This window comes from Palaemon carinicauda, chromosome 33, assembly GCF_036898095.1.
Source record: "Palaemon carinicauda isolate YSFRI2023 chromosome 33, ASM3689809v2, whole genome shotgun sequence".
Classification (NCBI taxonomy): Eukaryota; Metazoa; Arthropoda; class Malacostraca; order Decapoda; family Palaemonidae; genus Palaemon; species Palaemon carinicauda.
The window spans coordinates 31,372,792-31,398,174 of record NC_090757.1 but is presented as its reverse complement, the minus strand read 5'-3'; the positions used below and the strand labels follow the sequence as shown (position 1 = coordinate 31,398,174).

General features: G+C 37.1%; 1 protein-coding gene across 16 annotated transcripts in view; it reads right to left on the bottom strand.

Moving 5' to 3' along the window:
• Positions 1–399: 399 nt before the first annotated feature.
• LOC137625917 (transcriptional repressor p66-beta-like) overlaps positions 400–25,383 on the bottom strand; it is a 517,558-nt gene continuing 492,574 nt past the window's right edge. For 12 of the 16 annotated variants that reach the window (XM_068356908.1, XM_068356917.1, XM_068356911.1 and 9 more), the window contains 6 exons: positions 24,599–24,752; positions 24,000–24,286; positions 6,044–6,202; positions 5,338–5,557; positions 4,900–5,078; positions 400–2,817 (listed from right to left, as the gene is read on the bottom strand). In XM_068356908.1, the coding sequence (XP_068213009.1) occupies positions 1,888–2,817; positions 4,900–5,078; positions 5,338–5,557; positions 6,044–6,202; positions 24,000–24,286; positions 24,599–24,752 (1,929 nt within the window). In that variant the 3' untranslated portion in view covers positions 400–1,887. The remainder of the gene's footprint in view (positions 2,818–4,899; positions 5,079–5,337; positions 5,558–6,043; positions 6,203–23,999; positions 24,287–24,598; positions 24,753–25,383) is intronic. The other 4 variants (XM_068356916.1, XM_068356914.1, XM_068356918.1 and 1 more) reach the window with 4 other exon arrangements.

The following is a 25,383-nucleotide window of genomic DNA, read 5'->3' as shown; positions in this document are numbered from 1 at the left end:
TTTACTTGGTATTCATTAATTTTGTATTCTTAATTTGTCAAAATGTTACTTTTATACTTTGTTCTTTACTTCTTTTCCACATTTTGTTGCTTTTCATTATCTAAGCCCTTGGACTTGTAGCATTCAACTTGTCCAACTATTGATGCAGCTTGCCTTGTACCATCATTAACAAATGGAATTAGAATTACAGTTCAGCTTGGAATACCAAAATTATAATAGCTATATATTACTCATTAAACATGCACAAGAAAATTTTCTTTATAAAATATCTTTGCTCTTGTTACACACAATTTTGTAAACTCTTATGTAACATGCTCTTGGCTTATAAATCTATTGGTCAAAACAAAAGGCGACATTTTTACCTGCACATTCAAGGGAATACTTAAAAAAAACACTTCAGACTTTCAGATCTCTTTATTGAAAAAGGCCCTATTTTCTTATGAAGTGAAAACACTATCCTACATGAAACTCAGCCATGGCTATGAAAAACTTGAGTGATGAAATTAATGAATATCTCCTGGGTAATGGCGAGGCCAGAAACCAGGGCCCTCAAAGACCAAACATATAACCCCTCATCTACAAGGAGAAAAAAAATAAAATTAAAAAAAATATATATAAAAGTAAAGAGAAAAGAAATTTTCCCAAATTTTATAATACAGGGAGAAATCTTTGAATGGTTTCTACTCTTGTAACATTCAATAAAAAATATTAAATACAACTGGATAAGGACATCCAATGGGCTTTGTACAATGTTAGCTATATGACAAATCATCTCATAATAAAAAAGGAGACAATTCGAATTCATCTGGTACGTATTCTCCTTTCCTACTGGCATTTATAGGCATAACAGTACTGTACTATTGTATAGAAAAAGGTAACTATTCCAAGAATTCTACTTTGAGAGGGGAGCCCGGTTCCTGACTAAGCCTCGCCTAGTCACACAGACAACAGTTGAAATTTTTAACTATCAATGCATGTTCACTGCTCAGTAATGAGGACTGAATGAGGAGCAGCAATCTGGTGGTTTTGTGCGATTCTGCCCACCCTTGTGCTTTCTCATAAAAGAACAAACAAATACTCCACATTACCATTCTATATGGAGAGACAAGACAGAGAGAAATGAAAAACCCAATTAAGGAGGAAGGAAACTAAACCATACACGACAAAATGTAGCCAGGACACACAAGGAGCAAGAACCAAACACTGTAGCGTCTCCACAAGTACTTCATATCCTCCTCTATACTACCAATGCAGTTTAATGGAGGTGATATTCCCTTGCACCATCACAAAGAAATGAAAAATAAATTAGCTGTGGTCAATTATGGTAATTCTACAGTATGTATTACTGTAATTCACTGTGGAAGTACGCCTTCTTTTCTGTCTGATAACTAAGATTTTTTTTGCCAGTAGTCCAGGAGCGAGGCTAACTTCATGTCTTGGTTTATACAGTTGTCTTCTCATTTCATGAGTAAAACACTCTCCAGTACTTCAGAGGTTACTGTGACCAATTGTCACTGAAGGGCTTCAACCAGACATCATTACCAGACAACCACCCTGCCTGGTTAAGGATTAGCCACAACCAACAGTACGCCTTGCCTGCTGGTCACATCACAGAGAGCTTCCCTTAATTTATGTGACTAGGAACCCCAGGTGCAGCGTAGCCCAGCTGCGGCCGAGGCACAACTTTCCTTTGGTGTGTCTCGGCACATCATTAGCAGATGGGCGGTGGAGCCATAGCTAAGCTGAACACAGAGTCACCGTCACTGAGGGTCCTTTGTCCCACCGTCTGCCAGCAAAAGCACTAAAACCTATATCAGCAACAATGCTGGCAGAGGCTGGGTGGGGAGGAGATGATGGCTAGGAGGAGGCTGGCCAGCTGCCTTCCCATCAGCTTTTCCACTTGGAGTGGGACTGCTGGGTGTGTAGGCCACCTGATGGGATCATGTCCAAGAGGTACTGTCGGTGTACCTCTGCCGCTTGACGCATCAACTCTTGTTGCTGCTGCGCTAAACTTTTACTGCTACTGCTATTACTACTGCTAGAACTAGATGTCGAAGGGGCAGATGATGTAGGAGGTGGGACAGCCCCTAACTGAGCAGCAGATGCAGCCATCAACTGCTGCAATTGACCCATTCCAAATGGGTTATACGGTCCTAGAAGGAAGGGATTCAACATATGGGTTGGCATTTGTTGAGCTGCAACAGCTGCTGCTGCTGCACCCATACCCTGCATTCTCATCAGCTGCTGTTGAGCAGCCTGAAGTTGTTGAATGGCAGCAGGGTTTGCCATTGCGGCAGCCATAGCAGCTGCAGCAGTCATGCTCTGCATGTACTGTTCTTTCTGCTGCTTACTAAGACCTGGTGGTAGGAACATCTCTTTTTCTCTTTGATCCCTCTCACGTTGTTCCCGCTCCCTTTGTTCCCTCTGCTGTCTCTCTTTCTCCCTCTCCCTCTCACGTTCACGTTCTCGTTCCCTCTCCCTTTCTCTTTCCCTCTCGCGTTCCCTCTCTCTTTCACGCTCCCTCTCACGTTCTCTTTCCTTTTCACGCTCACGTTCACGCTCCTTCTCACGTTCTCTTCTTTCCTTTTCTCTCTGTATCTGAGTTTCCCTCTGTAGTTGCAACTGAGCTGCGACTGAAGGTGATGAGCGGTGACTTGATCCTCGTGAACCATGTCCATAATCAGACTTGACAGCGGTGACAGAAACGCTAGGTGGTAGTCGGGAAGAAGGAGATGGTACCGAAGCGACTGATACTGATGCACTTGACATATCTGGTTGTGGGGATGCCTGCAGGAAGAAAGCATTCATTACAAATGCCTAGAAATGAAAATGAGATTACAATGAATGACAAATATCATAACAAATAGCCAACACTTCATTTCATTTATAACACCTGAGTATACTTAAATTCATAACATTCAATTTCTGGCAAGTTCTAAAACAGTAAGTATCTTCTTTAGGCATCACAAAAAGGTCTTTATAGAAAAAGAAAGTCCTTCTAATGGTAAATGGAGTTGCTATGTCAAGCCACCTTAGACAAACTATAGCTAACTTTGTTTGGAAATTAATTCTTCGACAGTAAAAAGTTATCCAGTCATATCTTATTAATTTTATACATAAATCAAATCAAGTTATTTTTCTAAAGCTTGCAACTCTGTCACATGTCATACAAACTTATACTTAAAAATCTATTAATAATTGCGCAGTACATTAACAACAGGAGGAATGATCATTAGAAGTACAGAAAATGAGTAAATGTATGATAATTTACCAACACATTCTTCCTTCCTTTCCCAATAGCTAGAATGTTGATAGAAGTAACAAAACTAAATCACAGAAACAGGCAATACAAAACATGAAGATAAAATATGTTAAAAAAAAAAAAAAAAAAAAAAAAAAAGGCTTTTCTCCCTACTCTTCAGGGAGATTGTACTAGTATGGACAGTTATATTCAATATTCAACCAATCCTCTTTCTTTCTACTGTAGGGAATAAGTTAGGATCACAGATGTAATAGTTTCAAACGGCTCTTGGTGCTACCTTAAATAATTTGTGTTTATATTTGTATAATAGCTTCTTAAACCTCTAGCGCCATCTACTCGGGAAAAAATTTGGCACTAAAGCCGTAGGACTCCCCCCCCCCACCCCCATTCAATTCATCTTACCAGGAACTACCTTTTCTTTCCTCAAAAGATGAATAAATTTACTTCCTATTGATATATTATATTGATTTTTTCACACTTGGTGATAACTGGATATAAAATATATCTAATGCTGCTCATATGGTTAATTTCCTGAGAGCAAAAACAATTTGTGACTGGATTATACTTAATTCAATTGCTCTCAGCTAGCACTACATAAGATAGAGGTGGCTCGACCATTTACCTTAAGGCAGTTTCCTCCGTGTGATGCCCATAAAGTTACACAATAATATGGCTATGACTAATTGTAAAGACAAACCTGGCCGAGTAATGGACCTGAATGTCACATGCTAATACTTTAGGCTAATTAATTTCTTGATATAGAAACTCAAAATATGATAGTTGTCTGATAAGTTTCTTAAAGTTTACTCATTACTAATAATGCAATTTTACACCGAACAAGATGCTTTTGCAAAACACCATACAAAATTTTACAATCATAAATATCATGAAGGAATTTATTTACTTTACTCTTACCTCAAAGCTTCCTTATTCTTCTGCTCCATTACCTTAATTTGTCACCATTAAAAATCTATACATTATAGTTTTATTCTATGCTTTACAAGTTCAGAGCTTTCCAATTTTCATGGAAAATACTTTTTCATTTATAATCTAATTCACTGATGTTGACCTATGAAAATTATTTCATTTTGTTTCAAATTTTATGATTTATATTTTTTTGTTAAAGCAATATCACTGCCTCCTCAGACTAAAAACAAAAACTATCTAATTACAAATTGAGTCTTTTACAGTTTCATATACTGTACAGTTCATGCTGTTACATAATACTTGTTATCACTTTAGTGGAAATAATGATACGAGGTTAAAACGTTACAACAATAACAATACAAATGTAAAAACATTCACTTTGAGTATTGTATTCATTTCACAGATAAAACAATATAGTCATTTTAATCTCAAGCTTGTGTTTCACAGGAACATTTTGTTAAATATGTTCCTTGAAAATAAGTTTGCATATTCAACTTAAAAGAATTAAAGCATGGTAAGATTGTGAAAATTACATTACTAGTCATTATATATATTTACTTCGGCAACCAACTTACAAAGTGTTCTACTTAGCTAGTGCGTCTAAAAGAAGCAAACAAATAAAAAGGCCAAATTACAAAATCCATTCAACTCAGTCAAAAATATACCAAAAAAAATTTGCAACAAAAGAAAAAACTAAAATTGTCAAGTACCTTGTGCATCCATACCTGTGCCATCCGGGCCTCAATTTCTTGCTCTTGTTGAAGAGCCTTAACAAAGGCTGCTTTAAGCCTATTTGTATGCTCCTGCTTCAGGAGGCTTTTAATGTTAGTTGTGACGCACAACTCGCATACAACTTTAACTCCTTCCTCTTTATCCTTTTCGGTTTTGACTGAAAATTAAAATATCGCATGAGTACAGCTTTATCAATTATAACTCATTATATCAATTCCTCACCTAAAAGAAGGGATAGCTTAGTTTATAATATAACTTTTCCTACATCAATATTGCTTTCTTACAATTGAATGATTTAAAGTTTTCAGGCATCCTGACATCTAAGGTCATTGACGCCGGACTTTCTTACAAGATTCAGCATAATTATCAAAGTAGTAACATACAAAATTTGTTTTAAAGGACATGCAATTATTCACCTTTACTAGCTTTGAGAGCAGCTTTATCCCATTTCCATGAGGGAGTAAAATCTGTTCCACATTGTGTACATATAAATGGTGTGGGATGCAAGTCTGTCATCTTGCCATGTAGCAGTATATGCTCCACGCACTGTTCTAACCCCAACAAATATATGAATTCCGTATTGTTTGGGTTAGGAATGAAGTTCATCTCTGGTGGGGGAGGCTTGGGTGGTGGTATCTAAAAAATAAAAACATGGAAAATTATCCTGATAAGCAATTTTGATTACCTACTTTTATATAATGATCAAAACTCACATTCTAATGTTTGCCGAAAGAAATTCATATCTATAAATTATTGAGCAATGCTTAACACAAGAATTTAATAGAAATTATCAAAAGGCTTTCACATCCAATGATAGAATTTTATATACTTCAAGCATTATACTTCCCTTGAAAATTAACGAAGTATTTTCTCTTCATTCTTCGTACATAATGAAAACAAATTAATAACCTCAATGTATGGTAACAACATTCACCAATACAGTAATAAAAGCTGCAAAACCAGCCAGTCAATTCACAAATACCTTTTGATTTTTTTTATGGACGAGTTATTAAGTTTACATTCCTTAACTTTGTAATTACCGAACAAAAATACCACAAGCCAGTTACTGTAAATGAAAAAAAATAAAAATAAAACCGTAATAAAACTAAGGAAGATGCTAACCCTAAGCAGAGTTTTTTCCAGCTGTTTCCGTAGGGCTAAACGTGCTGCTGCTTGACGTTGAGCAGGGGTGTGAGTTTCCTCCAATCTAGCCATACTTCCAACACTGTTGTTACTGCTACTGCTGCTGCTACTGCTACTGCTGCTGTTACTACTCACCGGCTGTATAAGAAAAAGCAGAAATATTGAGCTAAACCAAATATATATATATGTGAGAGAGAGAGAGAGAGAGAGAGAGAGAGAGAGAGAGAGAGAGAGAGAGAGAGAGAGAGAGATTTAATAAATCTCTCACAATTTCACCATACTTCTGGTACTTGTGAACACTTTCACATCAAAAGTTATGACATGCCATTATTTTCAGTGAGGGAATTTCAGTCTCACCAAATATGTACCAACTAAGAGTCGGTTGATGCTTCTTTCCCACTTTTCTGTCCTTACTTCTAACTTAATCACTTAAATCTTAATAAATTTAACTTCATCAATCCTTTTCATGGCATTTCCTGTCTACTTCTTTGAAGGATGAATGTACATATAAGTTTTTATAAGTCCCACTGGATCAGGGGGTAATCCACACTAAAGAGCAACTAGAGGGAAACCCTGAAGCTACTCAATGAAATATAATTTAGGGGACATTGGAACCAAAGGGGTGCATTAAAGACACTAATATTTCTAACTGGAAAATGTTTATTCTTTTGGTGATTGAACTTGTACCAACCGTGAGTCACATGATCGTACATAAATCATTTTGTATATATTATGATTGTAGCTGCGCTCTTCCCTCGCACTAAAAAGAACCAGAATAGACATGTCTGCATGTCGCCTATGTAACATTGTCATTTTCTCGAACATGTTTTTGCCTGTTGCCTTGAGGTTTTCTATATAAAGGAGTGTGTTCTTTAATAAATTTACTCAGTTGATTGCATCCTGCCTTTGAGTCATAACCTTTCTCTCGGCCGTCACAAACTAGGATGTAACCTTTAGTTGGATTTAGAACACGGCTTGGCACTACGAAATTGTCATTTTGGACTATTTCCCTTACAGGTTACCTTACTCAATTCTAAGAGGTTATACTTTAAAATATCTTGCTTTTCCTTGTTGGGAACAGAGTCTCAAGTATTTTTATTGAAATAAACAAATTTTGTCCATCTTGTCACCAGTGTTTCCTGTTATTCTTACACGTTATCATTCTATTTTACTCCCGCAAGTATGTATTTCACCATTTTAATCCATACACATTATTTTTTCAAATTACAGCCTCAATTTTTGTAGTATCTTGTGCAGTAGTGGACATAGGGGGAGACAGAGAGTGGTCTCCAAACGAGAAGTGGTAGACATGGGATATACTTTTATTAGAACTGGTCCCTCTTTGCCAAGATGATAAATAATTTTTTTCAATAGTTCACTATTGGAAAATCTCTCCTGGTTTCACAGCTTAAGTTCCACCAACTTGGTAGTTTTAGCCACTAACAAAGATGGGGCGAGGATACACTTTTCACTAGAGCCTTCATTCATGTTGCCTTTTAAGCCTAAGCCGAAGCTTACTTGTGTCTTCTTCCTTCCATGTGGTGCTAGGAGGCAGCAGCTCTACCGACTCTCTTCTCCAGGTTTACCTTAACTGAAAACTGAAGTTCTGACTTTGGGGAACAGTGGTCTGCCACCATTCCAAATATTTCTCTTAACCAATAGTCTGTCAGGTGAGCCTACATCTCCTTTGCTAGGGCAACCTACTACATCTCAATATTTCTCCAATTCTTGAAGGCTATTTAACCACAATAGTTGATCACCAACCAGATCCATAAGCTAACAGGTCATTAAATCCTAGTTTCAAGCAATTCCCTTGATTGGTGTGGTAAATGTGACCAGCCATCACCAGAGCACACTGAAGTATCACTCCCCGTTTTGTTCTAAACCATGGAATAAGAATACTATTGCTGATTCCTTTAATCAGGCCACACATAACTTTCCCTTAATACAGTAATACCTTGAGATACGAGCGACCCAACATACAAGAAAATTGAGATACGAGAAGAGTTCCAAGCAACTTTTTATTCTGAGATACGAGGAAAAATTTGAGATAGGAGGTACAGTCGTTCCCTACGCGGCCACCAAGTGGCAGCATGCAAGAGGCTGCTCACGAGGACAGCATCACTTGGTCTTTCCCGTAAGATCTCCGTCGCGTAAAGTTATCTCCGAGCATCGCCCGTAGTTTTTTTTTTTTTTTGCGTGAATCAGTGCAGAAGTATGTGAATAAACAATGGGTCTAAAGCAAGCAAGTGCAAACTAGGGTAGCGAGAAGAAAAAGCGTATGATGACAATGGAAATGAAGCATGAAATAATCACAAAACAAGAGTGGCGTAAGAGTGACTGAGCTGGAGCGCCATTACGAGAGGAGAACATCAACTATATGTACCATCCTCAAGCAGAAGGATGCTATAAAGAACACCAAACCTTCCAAAGGAGTAACCATCCTTTCCTAACTGCGTAGAGATATTCACGACGAGATGGAGAGGCTTCTTATGATCTGGATAAAGGAGAAACGGTTGGCAGGAGATAGCAAGGCCAGTCGAATTTATGATGACTTGAAAGGGAAGCAAGCAGCGGAGAAAGGGGAGACTTCGACACCAGTGGAAACCTTCAAAGCTAGTCGTGGCTGGCTAGATAATTTCAAGAAAAGGACTGGGATACACTTGGTTGTGAGGCATGGGGAAGCAGCAAGTTCAGACGTGAAAGCCGTGCCAGACTTCGTCACAACCTTTGCCTCAGTAATCGGCCAACATGGCTTCATTCCCCAAACAAGTCTTCAACTACGATGAAACTGGCCTTTTCTGGAAGAAGATGCCCAGGAGGACTTTCATCACGGCAGAGGAGAAGAGACTACCGGGCCATAAACTCATGAAAGATCGGTTAACTCTAGCCTTGTGTGCCAATGCCAGCGGTGACTATAAGGTCAAGCCACTGCTGGTGTACCACTGAAAAACCACGTGCTTTCAAGAGCCAAAGTATCTTGAAAGAGAAACTGTAAGTGATGAGGCGTGCTAATTGTAAGGCTTGGGTTACTCTGCATTTCTTCACAGAATGGGTTAATCTGTGCTTTGGTCCGGCAGTCAAAAAATATTTGGCAAAGAAAAACCTCCCATTGAAATGTCTCTTGGTCCTCAACAATGCCCCTGGTCATCCTCCTGGTCTCGAAGAGGACATTCTTGATGAATTCAGGTTCATCAAGGTCATTTACCTTCCGCCAAACACCATGCCACTCCTCCAGCCCATGGACCAACAAGTTATTTTCAACTTTAAAAAACCTGTACACGAAGTATTTGTTCAAGAAATGCTTCGATATCACAGACAACACCAATCTCACCCTTTGAGAATTTTGGAAAGAACATTTCAACATCGTGCATTGTTGCTTTGTTCAAAATTATAGACAATGCATGGCAAGGTGTCACAAGATGAACTCTTAATTCAGCGTGGAAGAAATTGTGGCCAGCTTCCGTCGCTGAGAGGGACTTTGAAGGGTTCGATAAGACAGACCCTGATGATCCCGAACCTGTTGTGATGGATGAAATAAGCGTCTCTTAGAAAGTCCATGGGGCTGGAGGTAGACGAGGAAGACAGGAACGACCTTGTCGAGGAGCATCAAGAAGAGCTCACGACACAGGAATTGATCGAGCTCCAGGAGATGCAACATTTGGAGGTGTTGCAGGAGCTCAGTAGTGAGGAGGAGGTGGAAGATGAGGGCTGCCTTTCTATGGCAGAAATCAAAGACATATTAGCGAAGAGGCACCCAGACAAGTTGGCGAGTGGTCGTGCGTTAGCCTTGTGTGATGACACTTGCGTGCGTCTTTTTTTAATTTAAAGTTAAGGTTATGTTACGTAGTGTTACAAAAATGTTGCGTATGGAATGTGTTGCCGTCAAGTCTCTCTTCTCCTCGTCCTCTCTCCTTCCTCCTCCGCACACACTACCATTTGGCGCTACCATCTTCCTCGAAGGTAAGAACTCCATAATGATGTTACATTTCATAACCAGTCCATAGCCTTTGTTATTTTGTTAGCGTAGGATGTCGATTACAACAATTAAAAACCTGTTTTTCCTGTGTAATATACAGTTTTCAGGGTTTTTTTTTCAGAGGGTGGGACTGGATTAATTGGTTTTCAGTTACTTTATGAGAAAAATTAATCTGATACGAGGAAATTGAAATGCGAGCTCGGTCCCGGAACGGATTAATCTTACACCTCAAGGTATTACTGTAGTTGCCATACGAACCCATGGTTGTGCATACAATTGCTCCTGAAGTGTTACAATCCCAGGAATTGAGATTTTGAAAAATCATTTGGACAGAAAAAGCGATGAATTAACTCCTTATACTAAGGTGTGTCTGTTTTTGAGGCTACTGTAATATCATGTAAGGAATCAGCTGTAAGATCGATGCACCCAATGTTGTACTCACACGAAATATAAGTAAATGCAATTTTTGTCTTATATAACACAAAGTTTACAAATGAATTTTACCTGCTATTTAAAAACAAGCCAAAAATGCCCTGTTCTAAATGTTCCAATTTTATACTTTGAGGCAAGAAACTAAAATATATAAAACATGAAATAAAATATTCCCGAATGTCAAAAGCAACAGGTTGCAAAAGACCATGGAACAACAACAACATGATTTCAAAAATAACAATTTGATGAAATGATTGAAGTGCTAGCAGAGAGCCTACACTTTAGAGGCAGAGAGTACCTAGGAAACACTAATTATGAGAGAAGTACAAAATCGTCAATGACTCGTAGCAAAATAGAATTTATATGGGTTTAGATCAGTTTAATACACATCAATAACTCACTAAATGTATAAAGAATATGAAAAAGAAAACTTTTCAGAGGAAGGGAAATTGATTAAATGGACAAAAAATACAAACTTTTCTCTTTCATGGCTAATTATACATTATAAAAACTTTCTACAATGTTCCTTTATCATAAAAATTCCTCACGCACCTCTTTAATGGATAATAAACACTTCTCAAATGTTTCTGTCTATGGTTTTCCAATTTTCTTCCAGATTGTTGATTTCTTGAAAACAATTTTTTTTCCATATGAAACTTGATTGAATTGCATGTTTCCCCCCTTTTGCCATCAAACTGTAAGACCACAGGGATGCACAAGGGTGATCGGTTTTGAGGCAGCCAGTGCATCACAGCCAGGTGACATTTTTTATTTAAGTATTCTCATCACTCATACACTCACAAGACTTGTAAAAATGCTTAGTATCACCAGCCTCAGGAAGGGTACAGACATTCACCTCTAGCTAAGCTTCATTACTTTTCTTCTAGTTTGAAGGGGGGGGGGGGCACGGCTGACTAATGCCAATTTTTAAGGACGAGACTGTGACATCCATATCACTTGATAAGGTGATTTAGGATATCTTCAAACAGCAGAGGATTATTACGTCTGACCTTCGGTTTTGCGATGCCAGGGTAATCTATCCTGAAAATGTGTTTTTCAAATTCTATATCCTCCTTGATAATTAATATTAAGACCTTGGATTACTACAATATACAGTATAGACCTAATGTAGACCTCGAATCAAATGAAGTTTTTTTTTTAATAAAAGTCATTTTTTGGCTAGATATGAATTTTTTCATTATGGTAAAAAAAAAAAAACCCTAAAATTCAAGGGAAAAAAAATAAGAAAAACGATATGAAACTAAAACTGGAAAAAAGGCTCAATTCTTTTGTTTTATAATGTCTTTCTAAGTTATATATCAAATTTCAATGCTTTACCTTTAAAACTAAGGGAGAAGATAGAATTTGAAGATACTGGCGTTCAAAATTTTTCTTAGTATTTTTACAAAGACAATATTAATAAATAATGATTGTTATGAATTTTATGTTCCTTTTTTTTTGCATATTAATAAACCAAACCAAAGTTATTTATCATAATTTAATCACAAATGAAGATCCCTTTGCTCAATATCTTGCTTTTGTAGGCGAGTGTCGCTACCTCATCATATCTCTCCTACACTAACTGGGTTATTTTTGCCGATATTAGCCACTTCTGAACTCTTATTATAAGAGTGAATTTTCTACTTCCTTATTTTAGTGAGGTGTTGAAATTGTCTTTCCTTTTTAGGCCTGATGAAAAAAGAGTAAATGGCAGAGGTCAAACTCAAATGTGTACTCAATGAGATTTGTGCTAGCACTGAGAGGGCCAAAGGGCTGTAATTACCTGTAATACATTGCCTTGTGACTCAGAGTCTATACAGATGCTACTGCTCATAATTTTTTTTAATATGAAAATATATTTAATTATAAAAAAAATTACAATAACCGAAGATATACTGCATTTTCTTGTAAGGAACAATGTTTTTGGTTTATTGAGTTACTTTTACTAATTACCCTGTAACTATGAAAGTAAGAGGAATTTTGACAAAATATTTCGTATACGCATTCTCCATCGCCATATGAAGCTCCTAATTTTTCCATTATTTTGTGTTTTTCTTCCTATACCCACATATATTGGCATTACTGCCGGCCCGCTTTATAAATTGAAGGTCTGTCTAGCTAATAATCTCCATGCCAGGATACTACTGGATCACCAATATCACACCCCATTAGTATCTACTCAAGATTTCTTCAAGACCCTCCATTTATCTCTATAGCAGAGAGGGTGAAGACTGAAAAAGGAAGGAATTTGGTTTAAATGAGGAACCAACTGAGAATCCCAAGACTTTACTTTGCATCACTAGGTTTTAGATTCGTTAAGTATGCTTTTGGAGATTTGCTTAAGTTTCCTGTCTTGAGCTAACTTTTTTTATAACGCGGTTGTTGATCCCGTTCATTTTCTCGCGTTCCAGGTCACAGTAAAGTTCACTTCTAGAATAAGCGAGTAAGTATTAACATGGGAACACAAGCACCTTCAAGATTCTAGCAATTATGGAGGAAAACAACACAATTATCTTTCTTGCAACGCCCGATACCTTTTGGCTCCCTAGTCAACAATTCTTAAAACCTTCCTTCTAATGACCAATAGCAAAACAATCTTAGGTAAAACCTGATCCTTCTGTTTAAATAACATATCTGCAAAAGCCTATGTAAGAAAGCTCTGGGAAACAGAGGCTTGGATCTCTTAAAGGTTAAAGGTGTCTGGTTTCAGTTCAAGTTCCATCAGAATAGATGCTAACCAGAACGTCAGCCGGGCAAGCCCAACCCCCCCACTGTGGTGCCCTACCAAAGCAGTAGCCTCCCCAGTAAACAGCTTAAACTCACGGCCCTGGCAGGGATCGATCTCTTGCCACGCGAATGCGAGGCAAACACGTTACCACTGTACTAGCCAGATAATAGATTTATTGAATTTGGACGAGATCAGGGTGAAGTCGTGAACTTGGATTTACGGAATTTGGTCAAAGTGTCATTGACGTTTTTCATAATCGTTGGTAAAAAGTTGGTGAGCTAAGATAACAGAAAATGCAATTTCCTGGCCTCCCAGATTTTATATACCCAGCCCTTAATCTGCACATGGTTCTACTGACAGAAATCTGGGTGTTGGCCTGCATTGATAACTTCACAATCGGACTGTCATTTCCTTGAAAGATAAAGGTATCATTCAATAAGCTTTTGAATATTTTGCCCTAGAAATTTCTACCTTCAGATAAAGACTTCAATGGCCTCCATAAAAAACTTACTTCAGTAGAAAGTTGAAGATGCTTACCGATGGAGCTTTTGTCCAACAGCATACAACATATTCCCAACAGATAATTATTGGGCATCCGATATAAAAGCAGCTGGTTTCCAACGGGCTGTTACAATTTCAGTCCTTCCTTTCAGATGGAGCTGGCCAAATGAACGTCTGCCTTGTCCATGCCGAAGGATTAACCATTGCTGACCCAAGCAGCAGTCATAAAGGACCTTTTACGGCTAAATACGCACAGCATTCTAAGCGGGCAGCCATGGTGCATTCTGTGGTGCTTTTATCATCACTTTATGCCTGATATCTACTCCATCCTTAGAGGGAGAACCTCAAATCAAAGGACATCAAGCATTACTGTACCCAGTACAAAAAGCCTCAGTTGCTCTGCCATCTAAATCATTTCACAATTTTCTTTAGGCCTGGTGCTCATCTTTCCTAATGTACACAAGATGGGAAATTAACATTTTTTACAAATAATGTCTCTTCCTGGATTTGAATACTCTTCTCCAAGCTATATTTCTCAATCTCTTGGATTATTACCAAGTCAAGATACTTGAACATTAAAAAGCTTGACTCCAAGAATATTTTCAGTAGAAATGATACTTTAATTTGCTAATTGCCAATTGAAAATCCTTATCATTCTGAAACAACATCCCATACTTATATCTAACATTTAACAACACTATATTGGTTCAAGTTTGTAAATGAACGTGGTGTTTACTCATCTGTTAATGTTGACCTGCATTCTTGACATAGAGATTGAGTCCTGTTCATTATTCATGGTTGTACCTGAAGCCCTGATAGCATGGCTTCAAAATTACATTCTCTTTGGTTTGCCAAATGTTATAGTCCAATGAGGGGTCCTAAGTTTTTATCTATTGTCCTATTCACTGATCCATGAAATCAACCACTTCTTAAGAGGTGCTGTGACATCTTAACCTATCATTAGTGCCTTCTATTACAATGAGCAGGGATCCAACAGAAATTTAGGACAATTCCAGTCTGAGTCACTAAAGAATATAGCGATTTCTACTGGAAATTATTTCAATACAGTGCAGTAATAAAGATTTAAAAAGTTCACTGCCAACAATTTTGTGCAAAAACAAGCAGTTTTTACTGGGAACTAATCAGTATAACATAACATAGGAATAACTACCACCTTTCAAGCTTTGAAAACCACAGTATAAAGGTCAATGTAGACCTTTGCTTTTTATGTAGAAAGGTATGTGCATGATGATCAGGAGTAAAAGTTTCTTAAATTTTTAACAATATAAATGTCCATATACCTTTACTTTTGCCATTAACCAAGGGAACAGCAGTGCCCATAATGGTTAACTTCAGGATGCAGCTATGGGGGTCAAGGTACTAATGCATGAGAGTAACAATATCCTCTTTTACTGGCTTAATTATTAATACATATGTTTAATCAGCCAATTGAATTAAAAAATATTCATATTTTGCATTCAAGGAGAATGAAGATGCATTCATCATCTATACCATTTGCATGGAACTGAAAAAACTAAAGATGTGGCCAGTTTGTCTTCTTGTGTTACTAATCAACATTTTGCTTATTCTCCTCGTATGTTACTATCCTAATCAACTTTTTGCTTATCATTCTCCTCATATGTTACTATCCTAATCAACATCTTGCTTATCATTCTCCTTGTATGTTACTATCCCAATCAACATCTTGCTTATCTCGAGTCCCATTAGTCTCCTACATGAAATTAAACAACTTCCACCTGCTTAACATTACTATTACAGGGAGGATAATAATGTTGAGCAGACTGACTCAAGTTTTGTTTCGTAACAACCTTCATATAAGCCTTGCATCTAGTCAAAACTTGTGTGAAGACTACAACCCCTCTACCTTTTACCTAATTTGTAAGAAATATCATTCCACAAATGGGTTACAGCCAGAATAAAACATTAAAATTATGTGTAATATTCAGTCTTGCAGGAGAAAGGAAAAAGGGCAAGACTTAGAATTAGCTTCATATCTAGTAGTGCATGGTACACATTAGACTAGGTAGATCCAAATGCAAATAGAATGAGAAATCTTTTATAGCAAGCACAAAAACCCAACCTTCTAAATGTGCTGAAGAATATATAAATATGGGATAATGAATTTAATAGACCAAGTTTTTGTCCAACAATTCAAGATGACAGGTAGCTAATAAGCACTAGCCAAGAGCACAATGTTGAAAAAAAAAATCATAGGTTGAGAAATAACTTAAGCACCGAAGAGCATGTGCTCACTCTGAAGAGTTTGCTAGCTCAGGTGAAGGCAAGTAGGCCAGTGTAGATATGCTTACCAACACTACACGCACACATCCCGGTTGCCCAGAGCTTATCTCTCCAAGTCGTGGCTCTTAGACTAGCAATCATAGCTATGCTAGTTGTTGTAGGTGCGTGTTTTCCAGAGGAAGGGTGCTAAAGAAGATGTGTTTTCCAGAGGAAGGGGTCTAAAGAAGATGTGTCTCCTTTGGTGGTTTCAAAAGTTAAGAGACTAAGGTGGCAGTGGTCTGCTTTGGAGGCATGAGGCCCAGAGCGGAGGGACTCCCTCTTCTGGGCTCTCATGGGAGAAGAGCCAATGATATCTATGCCACGAGCAGCAACTCTCTCCTGCAGTGCCCCCGAAGAGAGCACCTCCACTAGCAGCTAGTAGGAATCAAGTCACTGCATGCTATGATGAAAATAGGTGGTACTCCATCATGTGGCATTTCTTTCTTCTGCATTCCTAGATTGCAGATTTCAGTGACTTCTTAAGCTGCCACAGAACATAATAGCTTAAAAGCACCCATGTAATATGTGCAAGAAGGATATCAAAAGTGGAAATAAAACTGTAAAATAAGGCAATAATGCATGTTGCAATACTTTGACAACAATGTACACTGCCTGTCTAGGATAGGATAAGTGAAAACATAGATGTGACTGATAAGCTTTGGAATGTAAATGACAATTGAAGTCTGTGAGCGAGTAAGCACTGGCATGCATGACATACGTCAGGCGGTACAGAAGATTTAAAGTTGTAAGCAGATAGATAGGAATATAGACACTTCAAATTGGTGAGAACGTCAGCCACATTAATACTTGAAGAAACTGGTTGAAGTAGCAGTGGCCTTTCCCGCTCCCATAGTTACTTGTTTACGCACTCTTAAAATTTTAAATATTGTGTCTTCCAGCTTCACTGTTCTCTCCCTTATGTAAATGACAAAGATTTGGATTTGTACCAGAATAAATATGTATTAACTTGCTTTTGACAATTACAATAAAGTATATTAGCTGGATCTGGGACAATAACAAGGTTAGTCAACGGATTTATTTTATAAATCAACACAAACTTCTCTGGGTGATAAGATATGACTACAAAAATTAGCTTTATTTGTAGGCAATTATTTATTCGCTTCTTGTGAAATCAATAAAATTTCGGAGCATAAATAATCTTAGTAACAGTAACAGCATAAGACAACACTGTAGAATAAGAAAGAACCCTAGTTGGAAAAGCCAGATGGTGTAACGCCAAGAGCTCCAACAGGGAAAATAGCCCAATGAGGAAAGGAAATATTGAATAATCAATATATATTCTGAGATCAGTTAATATTAAATAACATGTCATATATAAACCATGAAGAGAAGACTTATGTTAAACTGTTCAACAAAAACATTTGCTGAAAGTTTTAACTTCTGAAGTTCCACCAATTCAACAACCTGATTAGGAAAAGCATTTCACAATCTGGTTATACTTGGATTGAAACTTCTAGAAAACTGTTGTATAGGTTCTTACGATGGAGAAGTTATGACTTAAGAATTAACTGCATACCTGGTACTACAGACAGGGGTACAGTCCGGGAAAATCTAAATGCAAAGGATGATCAGATTCATGAAAAACCTTATCATCGGTGCCAACTCGTGTCCAAGTATTGGGTTCTGTCGTTAGCCATCAGCCTCCTATCTGAGCTTCTCATCAGGAAGCTCCCCTTCAAGCGTCTGGTGCATGAAATCGCCCAAGATTTCAAGACTGACCTTCGTTTCCAGTCCTCTGCCGTCATGGCCCTTCAGGAAGCCTCTGAGGCTTACCTCGCCAGCCTCTTTGAAGACGCCAACTTGTGCGCCATCCACGCCAAGAGTGTCACAATTATGCCCAAGGATATCCAGCTGGCTCGCCGCATCCGTGGAGAGAGCGCTTAAGTTTAGACTTAACCCCTCACTCTAACAAAAACCTTATATACAGACATTAAAAACACTATACATATATGAATGATGTTGCCATAGTTTAATAGGAAATGTAACAGACTGCAAGTTCTTGTCTAACAAATTAAGATAAGATTAAGCAGCTGAAGACCAGATAGAACACTACTCAAAACATGGCAGAATGAAATTTCTTAAAAATTACTTTTACATAGGACAATTTTTTTTTGTCCAATTGAAGAGACCGAAAGCGTTTGTCAAAAGTGAATTTGTAATCAAGAATCATTCCTAGAATTTTAAAGAAGTCTATTAGTTAACGAAACATTATCATTGTACAGATATGGATGTTGAGGAGCCCCATACCTTGCACCACACGCTATTTTTAAGTAGATCTATAATAAAGACTTGAACATCCCCTGATTTACGGTACATTAAGGAGATGGAATTGAGGCAATAAGAGTAACATCATCTGACTGTAATGATAGTTTTCTACCCCAAGGAACACCAGATATCACATTCCTATATTCCCTATGATGCCGATGAACAAGTGTAATCTATTAATCAAATATCAATAATGATACCAAGTAAAGACCCACATACTCCCAACTTTGACTTTGCAAATAAGTGATTCATGATTAACATGGTCAAAGGCAGCACTAAAATGCAGGTCAATCATACAAACTTCCAGAACACAACCAAGGGACTTATGTACAGCATTGGAGATTGTAAGAAGGGCATCATATGCTTAAAGGCCTTAGCAAAAGCTGAATTGTAAACTAAAGAACAAATGATTACCTTCATCATACCCATTTAGAAGTTTTGTCAAATGACATTAAAAAAACTTTAGATATAAAGAGTTAAGGAACTTGGGTGGTAATCAGCTAGACTAGAGCTACCACAACCACATTTACTTAATGCATTAACATTGAAAATTCTCTATTAAGCGCTAAATAGATAACTTTTTACTAACTTGGGGAAAACCTCAGACAACTAAGAAATCAAGTCTTTATTTAAAATAACAAAGGAAAAACATACCATTTTAGTCTACACCTCCATACATATCAAGAACCATCAAGAATGTTTTAATTCATAGGACCGAAAGGCTTAAATAGTTAGTTTAGCTTCAGAAAAACTGGAATAAGAACGAATGAGTTTCTGTAAACTCTGCTTTCTTCTTATTCCAACCACATCAGCCAAAAAGGGTCGCCTTTCCTTTGAACAGCGAGTGCACATTTAAGGGTAGACCACCATTGATGTCCATGGGATGTACCAGAACTTATGTGAATTACCCTATTCGTATACATATAAGCAGTAAGCTTTCGTAACGACTGAACACCATTCATGTTGATCTCTTCCATATCCATTATCCCCTCCACCTTCAACATACTTGAAAAAAGGATTTTTATTTTTATTACTAAGATACCTTTAAACCTGCACTAGCTATGGACTAAATTACTCTACCGAGATAATCAGACCCATGCTGACACCTAGTATGCGTTCATGGCTGAGCCAACTATAGGCAGAGCCCCACTGCCATCAGTAACATAGGTAACCTTTAAGGTCCAGTTAAAACTTTTTAAAATTTGTTCATAATTTCCATACTTTGTTCCAAATGACCCATAAAAGCAGCATAAAGACGTTTCTCCCGAGTGGTTATTTCAACAGGCCGAGGGATATCCGAATACAAACTACGTCCCCTCTTCCATCTTGGAATCTTGTCGTCGTATAAAGCTGACCAGATCAAGGTAAAGTGAAGGTTTCACAATAGAAAGATCCTATGTAACCTGAGAGCAAGGATTGTGATGAGGCTACTAATGTTCTAATGCAGTGTACTATCAGAATCCCTACTTAGTAACTGGTACACTAGAACCACTAAGAAAAAACAGTTATCCTAGGGCTTAGAATAGGGCAGGTTAGGCTAACCTTCTTAGATACAAGAACATAGAAAATTCCAGCTAAATGCTTATGATGCTGTTACTATCAAGCCCAGAGCTTGGAAGATAATAGGTTGCTATTGTTATTTTCCCGTTGTAGCCCTTGGGCTTATAGCACCCAGCATTTCCAACTAATGTAGTAGCTTTGCTAGCAACAACAACAACAACAACAAAAATAATAATAATAATAATAATAGTAATAATAATAATAGCCTGAGTGGTACAGTATTTGCATCATCATCCTACAGTAATTCACTAGACTTATCTTCTCTGAATTCTACCCTGAACTAATTGAAAATTTACTTTTCCATTTGGAGTCTTTCAAGAAAACGCATTCAGCTACAAGCTGAACATAATCTCCAAAGAGCGACTTACAACCTCACCACAATTCTTGTTCAAAACACAATCCTGCCCCTACATGTAACACAAAGATTCAAAGATAACGCGGATCTTTATCACCTAACAATAAATTCCTTTTAAGTTACCAAATCTGAAGCTTGACTAAGCTTCGTTAGGCAATGGAGAATGCTTACACAAAACATTTTGTCAGAATTCCTCTTACTTTCCTAGTTACAGGGTATTATTGTCGTAAATTTTAATAAATATTACATTTTAGTATAAAAAAATTGTGAGCAATGGCATCTGTATAGATTCCACGAGTCACAAGACGAAGTACTACACAGTAATTACACCCTTTGGTCTTCAGTGCTAGCACAAACCTCACAGAGTACACATTTGAGTTTTTTTTTACCTCTGACATTCACTTGCATTTACATCTTTTCCTTGATTTCAGCAAGAATTTCCTCATGCCAAAGAGGAAAAGACGATTTCAACATCTCGCTAACATAAGGAAAAAGAAAACTCACTCTAATAACAATTCAGAAGTGGGTAATATCGGCGATATTAGCGGAGTTAGTGAAGGAGAGAGATGGAGTGAACATCTTGCCTAAAGAAGCAAGATATTGAGCAAAGGGATCTTGTTTTGCTTTATCAATATCCAAAAAAAGAACAGAGATTCATAATAATCACAATTTATCAATATTGTCATTGCATAAATACAAAGAAATACTTTGAATGTCCGTATCTCAAAATCACAAATTTTTAAGCAATTTGTATTTTTCCTAACATACTTACCTAGAACTACCTCCTTAGGAGTTACTGGTAACTCTACCTAACCGACCAGCTTTTTGTATAGTTTACCCTCTTTCCGTTTTCTACGGGGTCAACCTCAGGCAGTGTGATACGTGCTCTGAGGCGACCCGGGGACCTTCAAATTCTATATCCCCTCCCTTAGTTTTTAAAAAAGTAGCATTGAAACTTGGTATATAACTGAAGAGAAACATTATAAAACAAAATAAAGCACTTTTTTCCAATTTTTGTTCCATTTTTTCTTAGTTTTTCCCCTGAATTAAAGGGTTTATCTTTTTAACAATGAAAAAATTTTATCTAGTAAACCATGACTTTAAGAAAAAAAAAATCCATTTCATTGGAGGTCTACATCAAGTCTGTATAGGGTGGTAATCGCATGTCTAGGGAGGAGATAGAATTTGAAGACCACTCATTTTCCGGATAAACCACCTGGCGTTGCAAAACCGAAGGTCAGACGTAAAAATCCTATGCAGTTTGGAGATGTCCTAAGTCACCTTATTAAGTGGTACGAATGTCAAAGTCCTGTCTTTAAAAAGCGCCATTAGCAGGCCAGCCCCCTTAAGTACCTGGATTCACGGGTAGAGAAATACAAACATTTCATAGAAGAGGGAAAGACTGAGGGAGTACCACAGTGATGGCAAGCGCAAGACTCTAATTGCCATAATCCAGAACTAGAGGGACAAGGATATTACAGTTAAAGAAAATTTCAAGTTTTAGATTTTAGGTAGACGTCAAACATTCAACCATCTTTGAGAAGGAAGCGAATGTTATGGGAGGATCATAGAAATAATTAGGGTTCTTTCACTTATTTTGGTAGCTTGGATGCTGAATTCTATGTAAATAAGATTTACCTTTCTATGTGCCCTAACAAACCATATGAGTAATGTATAGGTAAACTTGAACCTGAAAATTAAGTACACAAGATGTGTTTAGTAAACTTTAAGACCTAAAAGGTAATAGGACTACTTATCAAAATACTAACATTTTAAAACTTAAATTCAATTCTAGGACCTTTTTTTCCAGCTGAACTAGCTGTTTCTTGTCCAATGCAGGACAAAAGCCTCCGACATGTCCCAAGTCATGTCCGAGGTTTGGCCATTTTCATTACCATGAGGTACATACATACTAGAGCAAGTAACCGATAAACTTCAAGTAAATGAAACTAAACCTTTCATCAGGAATTGGAAATCAACCTTGGTTACGAGCTACAATTATCACTTGGTTACATACAACAATGGATGAATAATAATTTCCATGAAATTCCTAAGGCTGACAGCATGCCTGGAGAGAAAAAAAAAAAGTATCTTATGGGTACTGGGTGATCATGGGTATGGGTGACTGTGGTGTGTGTCATGACGGCCAGCCAAGCAGAAAAATAAACTTAACAACAGGAAGGTAACAAAGGAGGGTACAGTCAACTCACTATTTGGAAGCCATTAGTGTTTACTTTGTTAACAGCCAAAGCATCAACTTGTCATATTTCAAAATCTATGATGTTTACAATGAGAGAAAACAATGAAACTTCCAGACGGGGAAAAGTTTCAACTCACAGCAAAGTAAATTATAAAAGGACTCTATACATAAAACTTGAATAGTGAATTTGTAACTAGGCCAGGGTTAACACCCGTAATCAATACAATAAACTTTAAAAAAGTATTTCAGTGAAGAATTGAAAGCAAAATTAGTGTAAATATTCAAGTCATAGTATTTATAAGTCTTGCGTAAATATAACAGGAAATCTAGCAATCTACTGTGATTCTTTGCATATATCTACCGCTTACATTATTACTAACCAAGTTTACAGTTTCCAGTTCAGAAAATATTTGAATTTAATTATACTGTACTACGATTACTTAAAAACAATTACTGTACTGTTTACAAAAGGCAATCATAGAAGTTTTGTTGATGCAAAGGCTGTATATTTCCCAAAATAAACACGACCCATCAAAAGTAATAACTGCATGAGGGAACAAATGTATAAAACTTTCATTTCACTCAGAATTAGATTCAACAGCGAGATACTCTCTTAAATTAACCTTGTGAGATTCTCAATGTAATTTTCATTTCATGTCAACCCTTGTGATTCTGATAATTGCCAAATAAAGTCGTTGATAACACTTCAGGATATAATCATTGCATTATAATTTTTTTCAATGTAACAAATTCAGCTTCAAAATTACCATAACCACTATGGAACAGAAAAAAAAATTAAATTTCCCGTGGAAGATTGTAAAGTACTGGTGTGATCATAAGTAGCCCATGTGTATCATTTTCCACGAATGAGTTTTGGGTCTTTTCTGGAATCTCATAAGGTTGATAAAATAGAGCAACATGGATTTTAAGGGTTCCTATATGAACTCGGATTAGTCTTGCATGAGTGAAACTAAGAGCTATATACTCTCCTTGTCAAGTACAGAGAATTAGCAGCATAAAAGCAGGGTCACAACTGTGTAGGAACATGCTCTGCTTTTGAGAAAAAAAAAATCTATAAAGGAAAGAAACTAATTCCATCAGTTGAGAGGCAGCATTAAATGGCAAAATAATATTTGAAAAGAGGAAAAAAGCTAGGAAATATCGTTAAGAATTAAATCAAGAATTCATTTATGATGTAAAATGGTAAAACACTTAATGAAAATAAATCATGTAAGTAAAATATAAAATGAGTCATTTTTTTACTCGACTACTTCAACAGCATCTTTTTGTCACCTGTAAACTGAAGATAGATGTGTACAATTTAATAAATTGCAAATTAAAAAAAGGTTTCTATTCATCAAAGTGGCTTTTGAAATAAATGCTTAAATAAATGATTGAAGTTTAAAACAAATCAAGACCCTTCACCTTCTCTAGCTCGAGTATCTCTTTTGTTAGTAAATATTAAAAATGTCAAGAAATGAAAGAAAAAAAATTAAATGCAATCATAATAAAAAAAGAACTACCGTAATAACAACTGAGTAAGCATGGCAGCAGAATAATGCCTGGCTGAGCAGCATGAGATGATGTGCGAACCTTTATGAGAGCACGGTCGCCTGATGGATGTGTGGGATGAGGGGTGGACGTCCGCACCTTGGAGATGGACACCTGGGAGGGAGAGTCCCGAGGACCTGGTCCAGGAGATGACGACGAAGCAGGAGAATCCTTTCGGATTATCTCAACCTCTTTTGACAAGTTGAAAGGGAGGTTTAAGTTGGCCGGAAGCCCAGATAATAAATTAGATGATGAACTATTCAGGCCAGAACTGGATTTACCGCTACTGTTGGAACCATTACTTCCACCTGTGCTTGTCAAGGTTGTTCCTGAAAGTAAACAGTTTTTCAACCAATTTGTTCCTGAAAGTAAACAGTTTTTCAATGAACCATGACATGAGATTTTGATCATTTGTTTCATTTCAATGCTAAGGCTCCAAATTTCAATTAATTGTATGAAAATAACCCACCAAAAATTGAATATGAAAAGCTACACCTATTGTGTTCTTTCCTTTTTGACTAAATTTTACCAAATCCTTTTAACTTCAATTCCTCATTCAAGGAAGATAATCTACACAATATGATGATATATAGACAATAATATTGAAGTTTATACAACAAAAACACATTTTAAACCCATACCTCTAGCCAAGAGATGCTTTTTGGCCTGAAGAGCACTATCAGATAACGAATCTGCAGTTGCTGCTGCTGATGATGATGCTGCAGCCATTATCTTCACTTGCTGCTTGTACTCGCGTGATGCTTTTATGTGAGGAGGAATTGCTGACAGTGATGCCTGAAAAATAAAATTAATATTGCAACATCACTGAAAATAAATAAGATAAATACTATTAAAACAAACTCAGTGGTTTTGTGATCACTACTAACTTCCAACAGTACATCATACAGTATTCCTAGAAATATAACGAATCCTTCACATATTGTCAGTCCTAACTTCAAAATGCTACATATTCAAATCCCATCAGTTCTTTACTTTTCCCCCACTGGAAAGTAAATCAATGAAGAGAAAATTGAAACTTAGTAATGGTGGCGAGCAACAGCCTAAACGCAAAAAACTTTTATTTACTATATATTATGTGTGTGAGAAGGAAGTTGAGAGTTAATGTGGGTAAGAGTAAGGTTATGAGATGTACGAGAAGGGAAGGTGGTGCAAGGTTGAATGTCATGTTGAATGGAGAGTTACTTGAGGAGGTGGATCAGTTTAAGTACTTGGGGTCTGTTGTTGCAGCAAATGGTGGAGTGGAAGCAGATGTACGTCAGAGAGTGAATGAAGGTTGCAAAGTGTTGGGGGCAGTTAAGGGAGTTGTAAAAAATAGAGGGTTGGGCATGAATGTAAAGAGAGTTCTATATGAGAAAGTGATTGTACCAACTGTGATGTATGGATCGGAGTTGTGGGGAATGAAAGT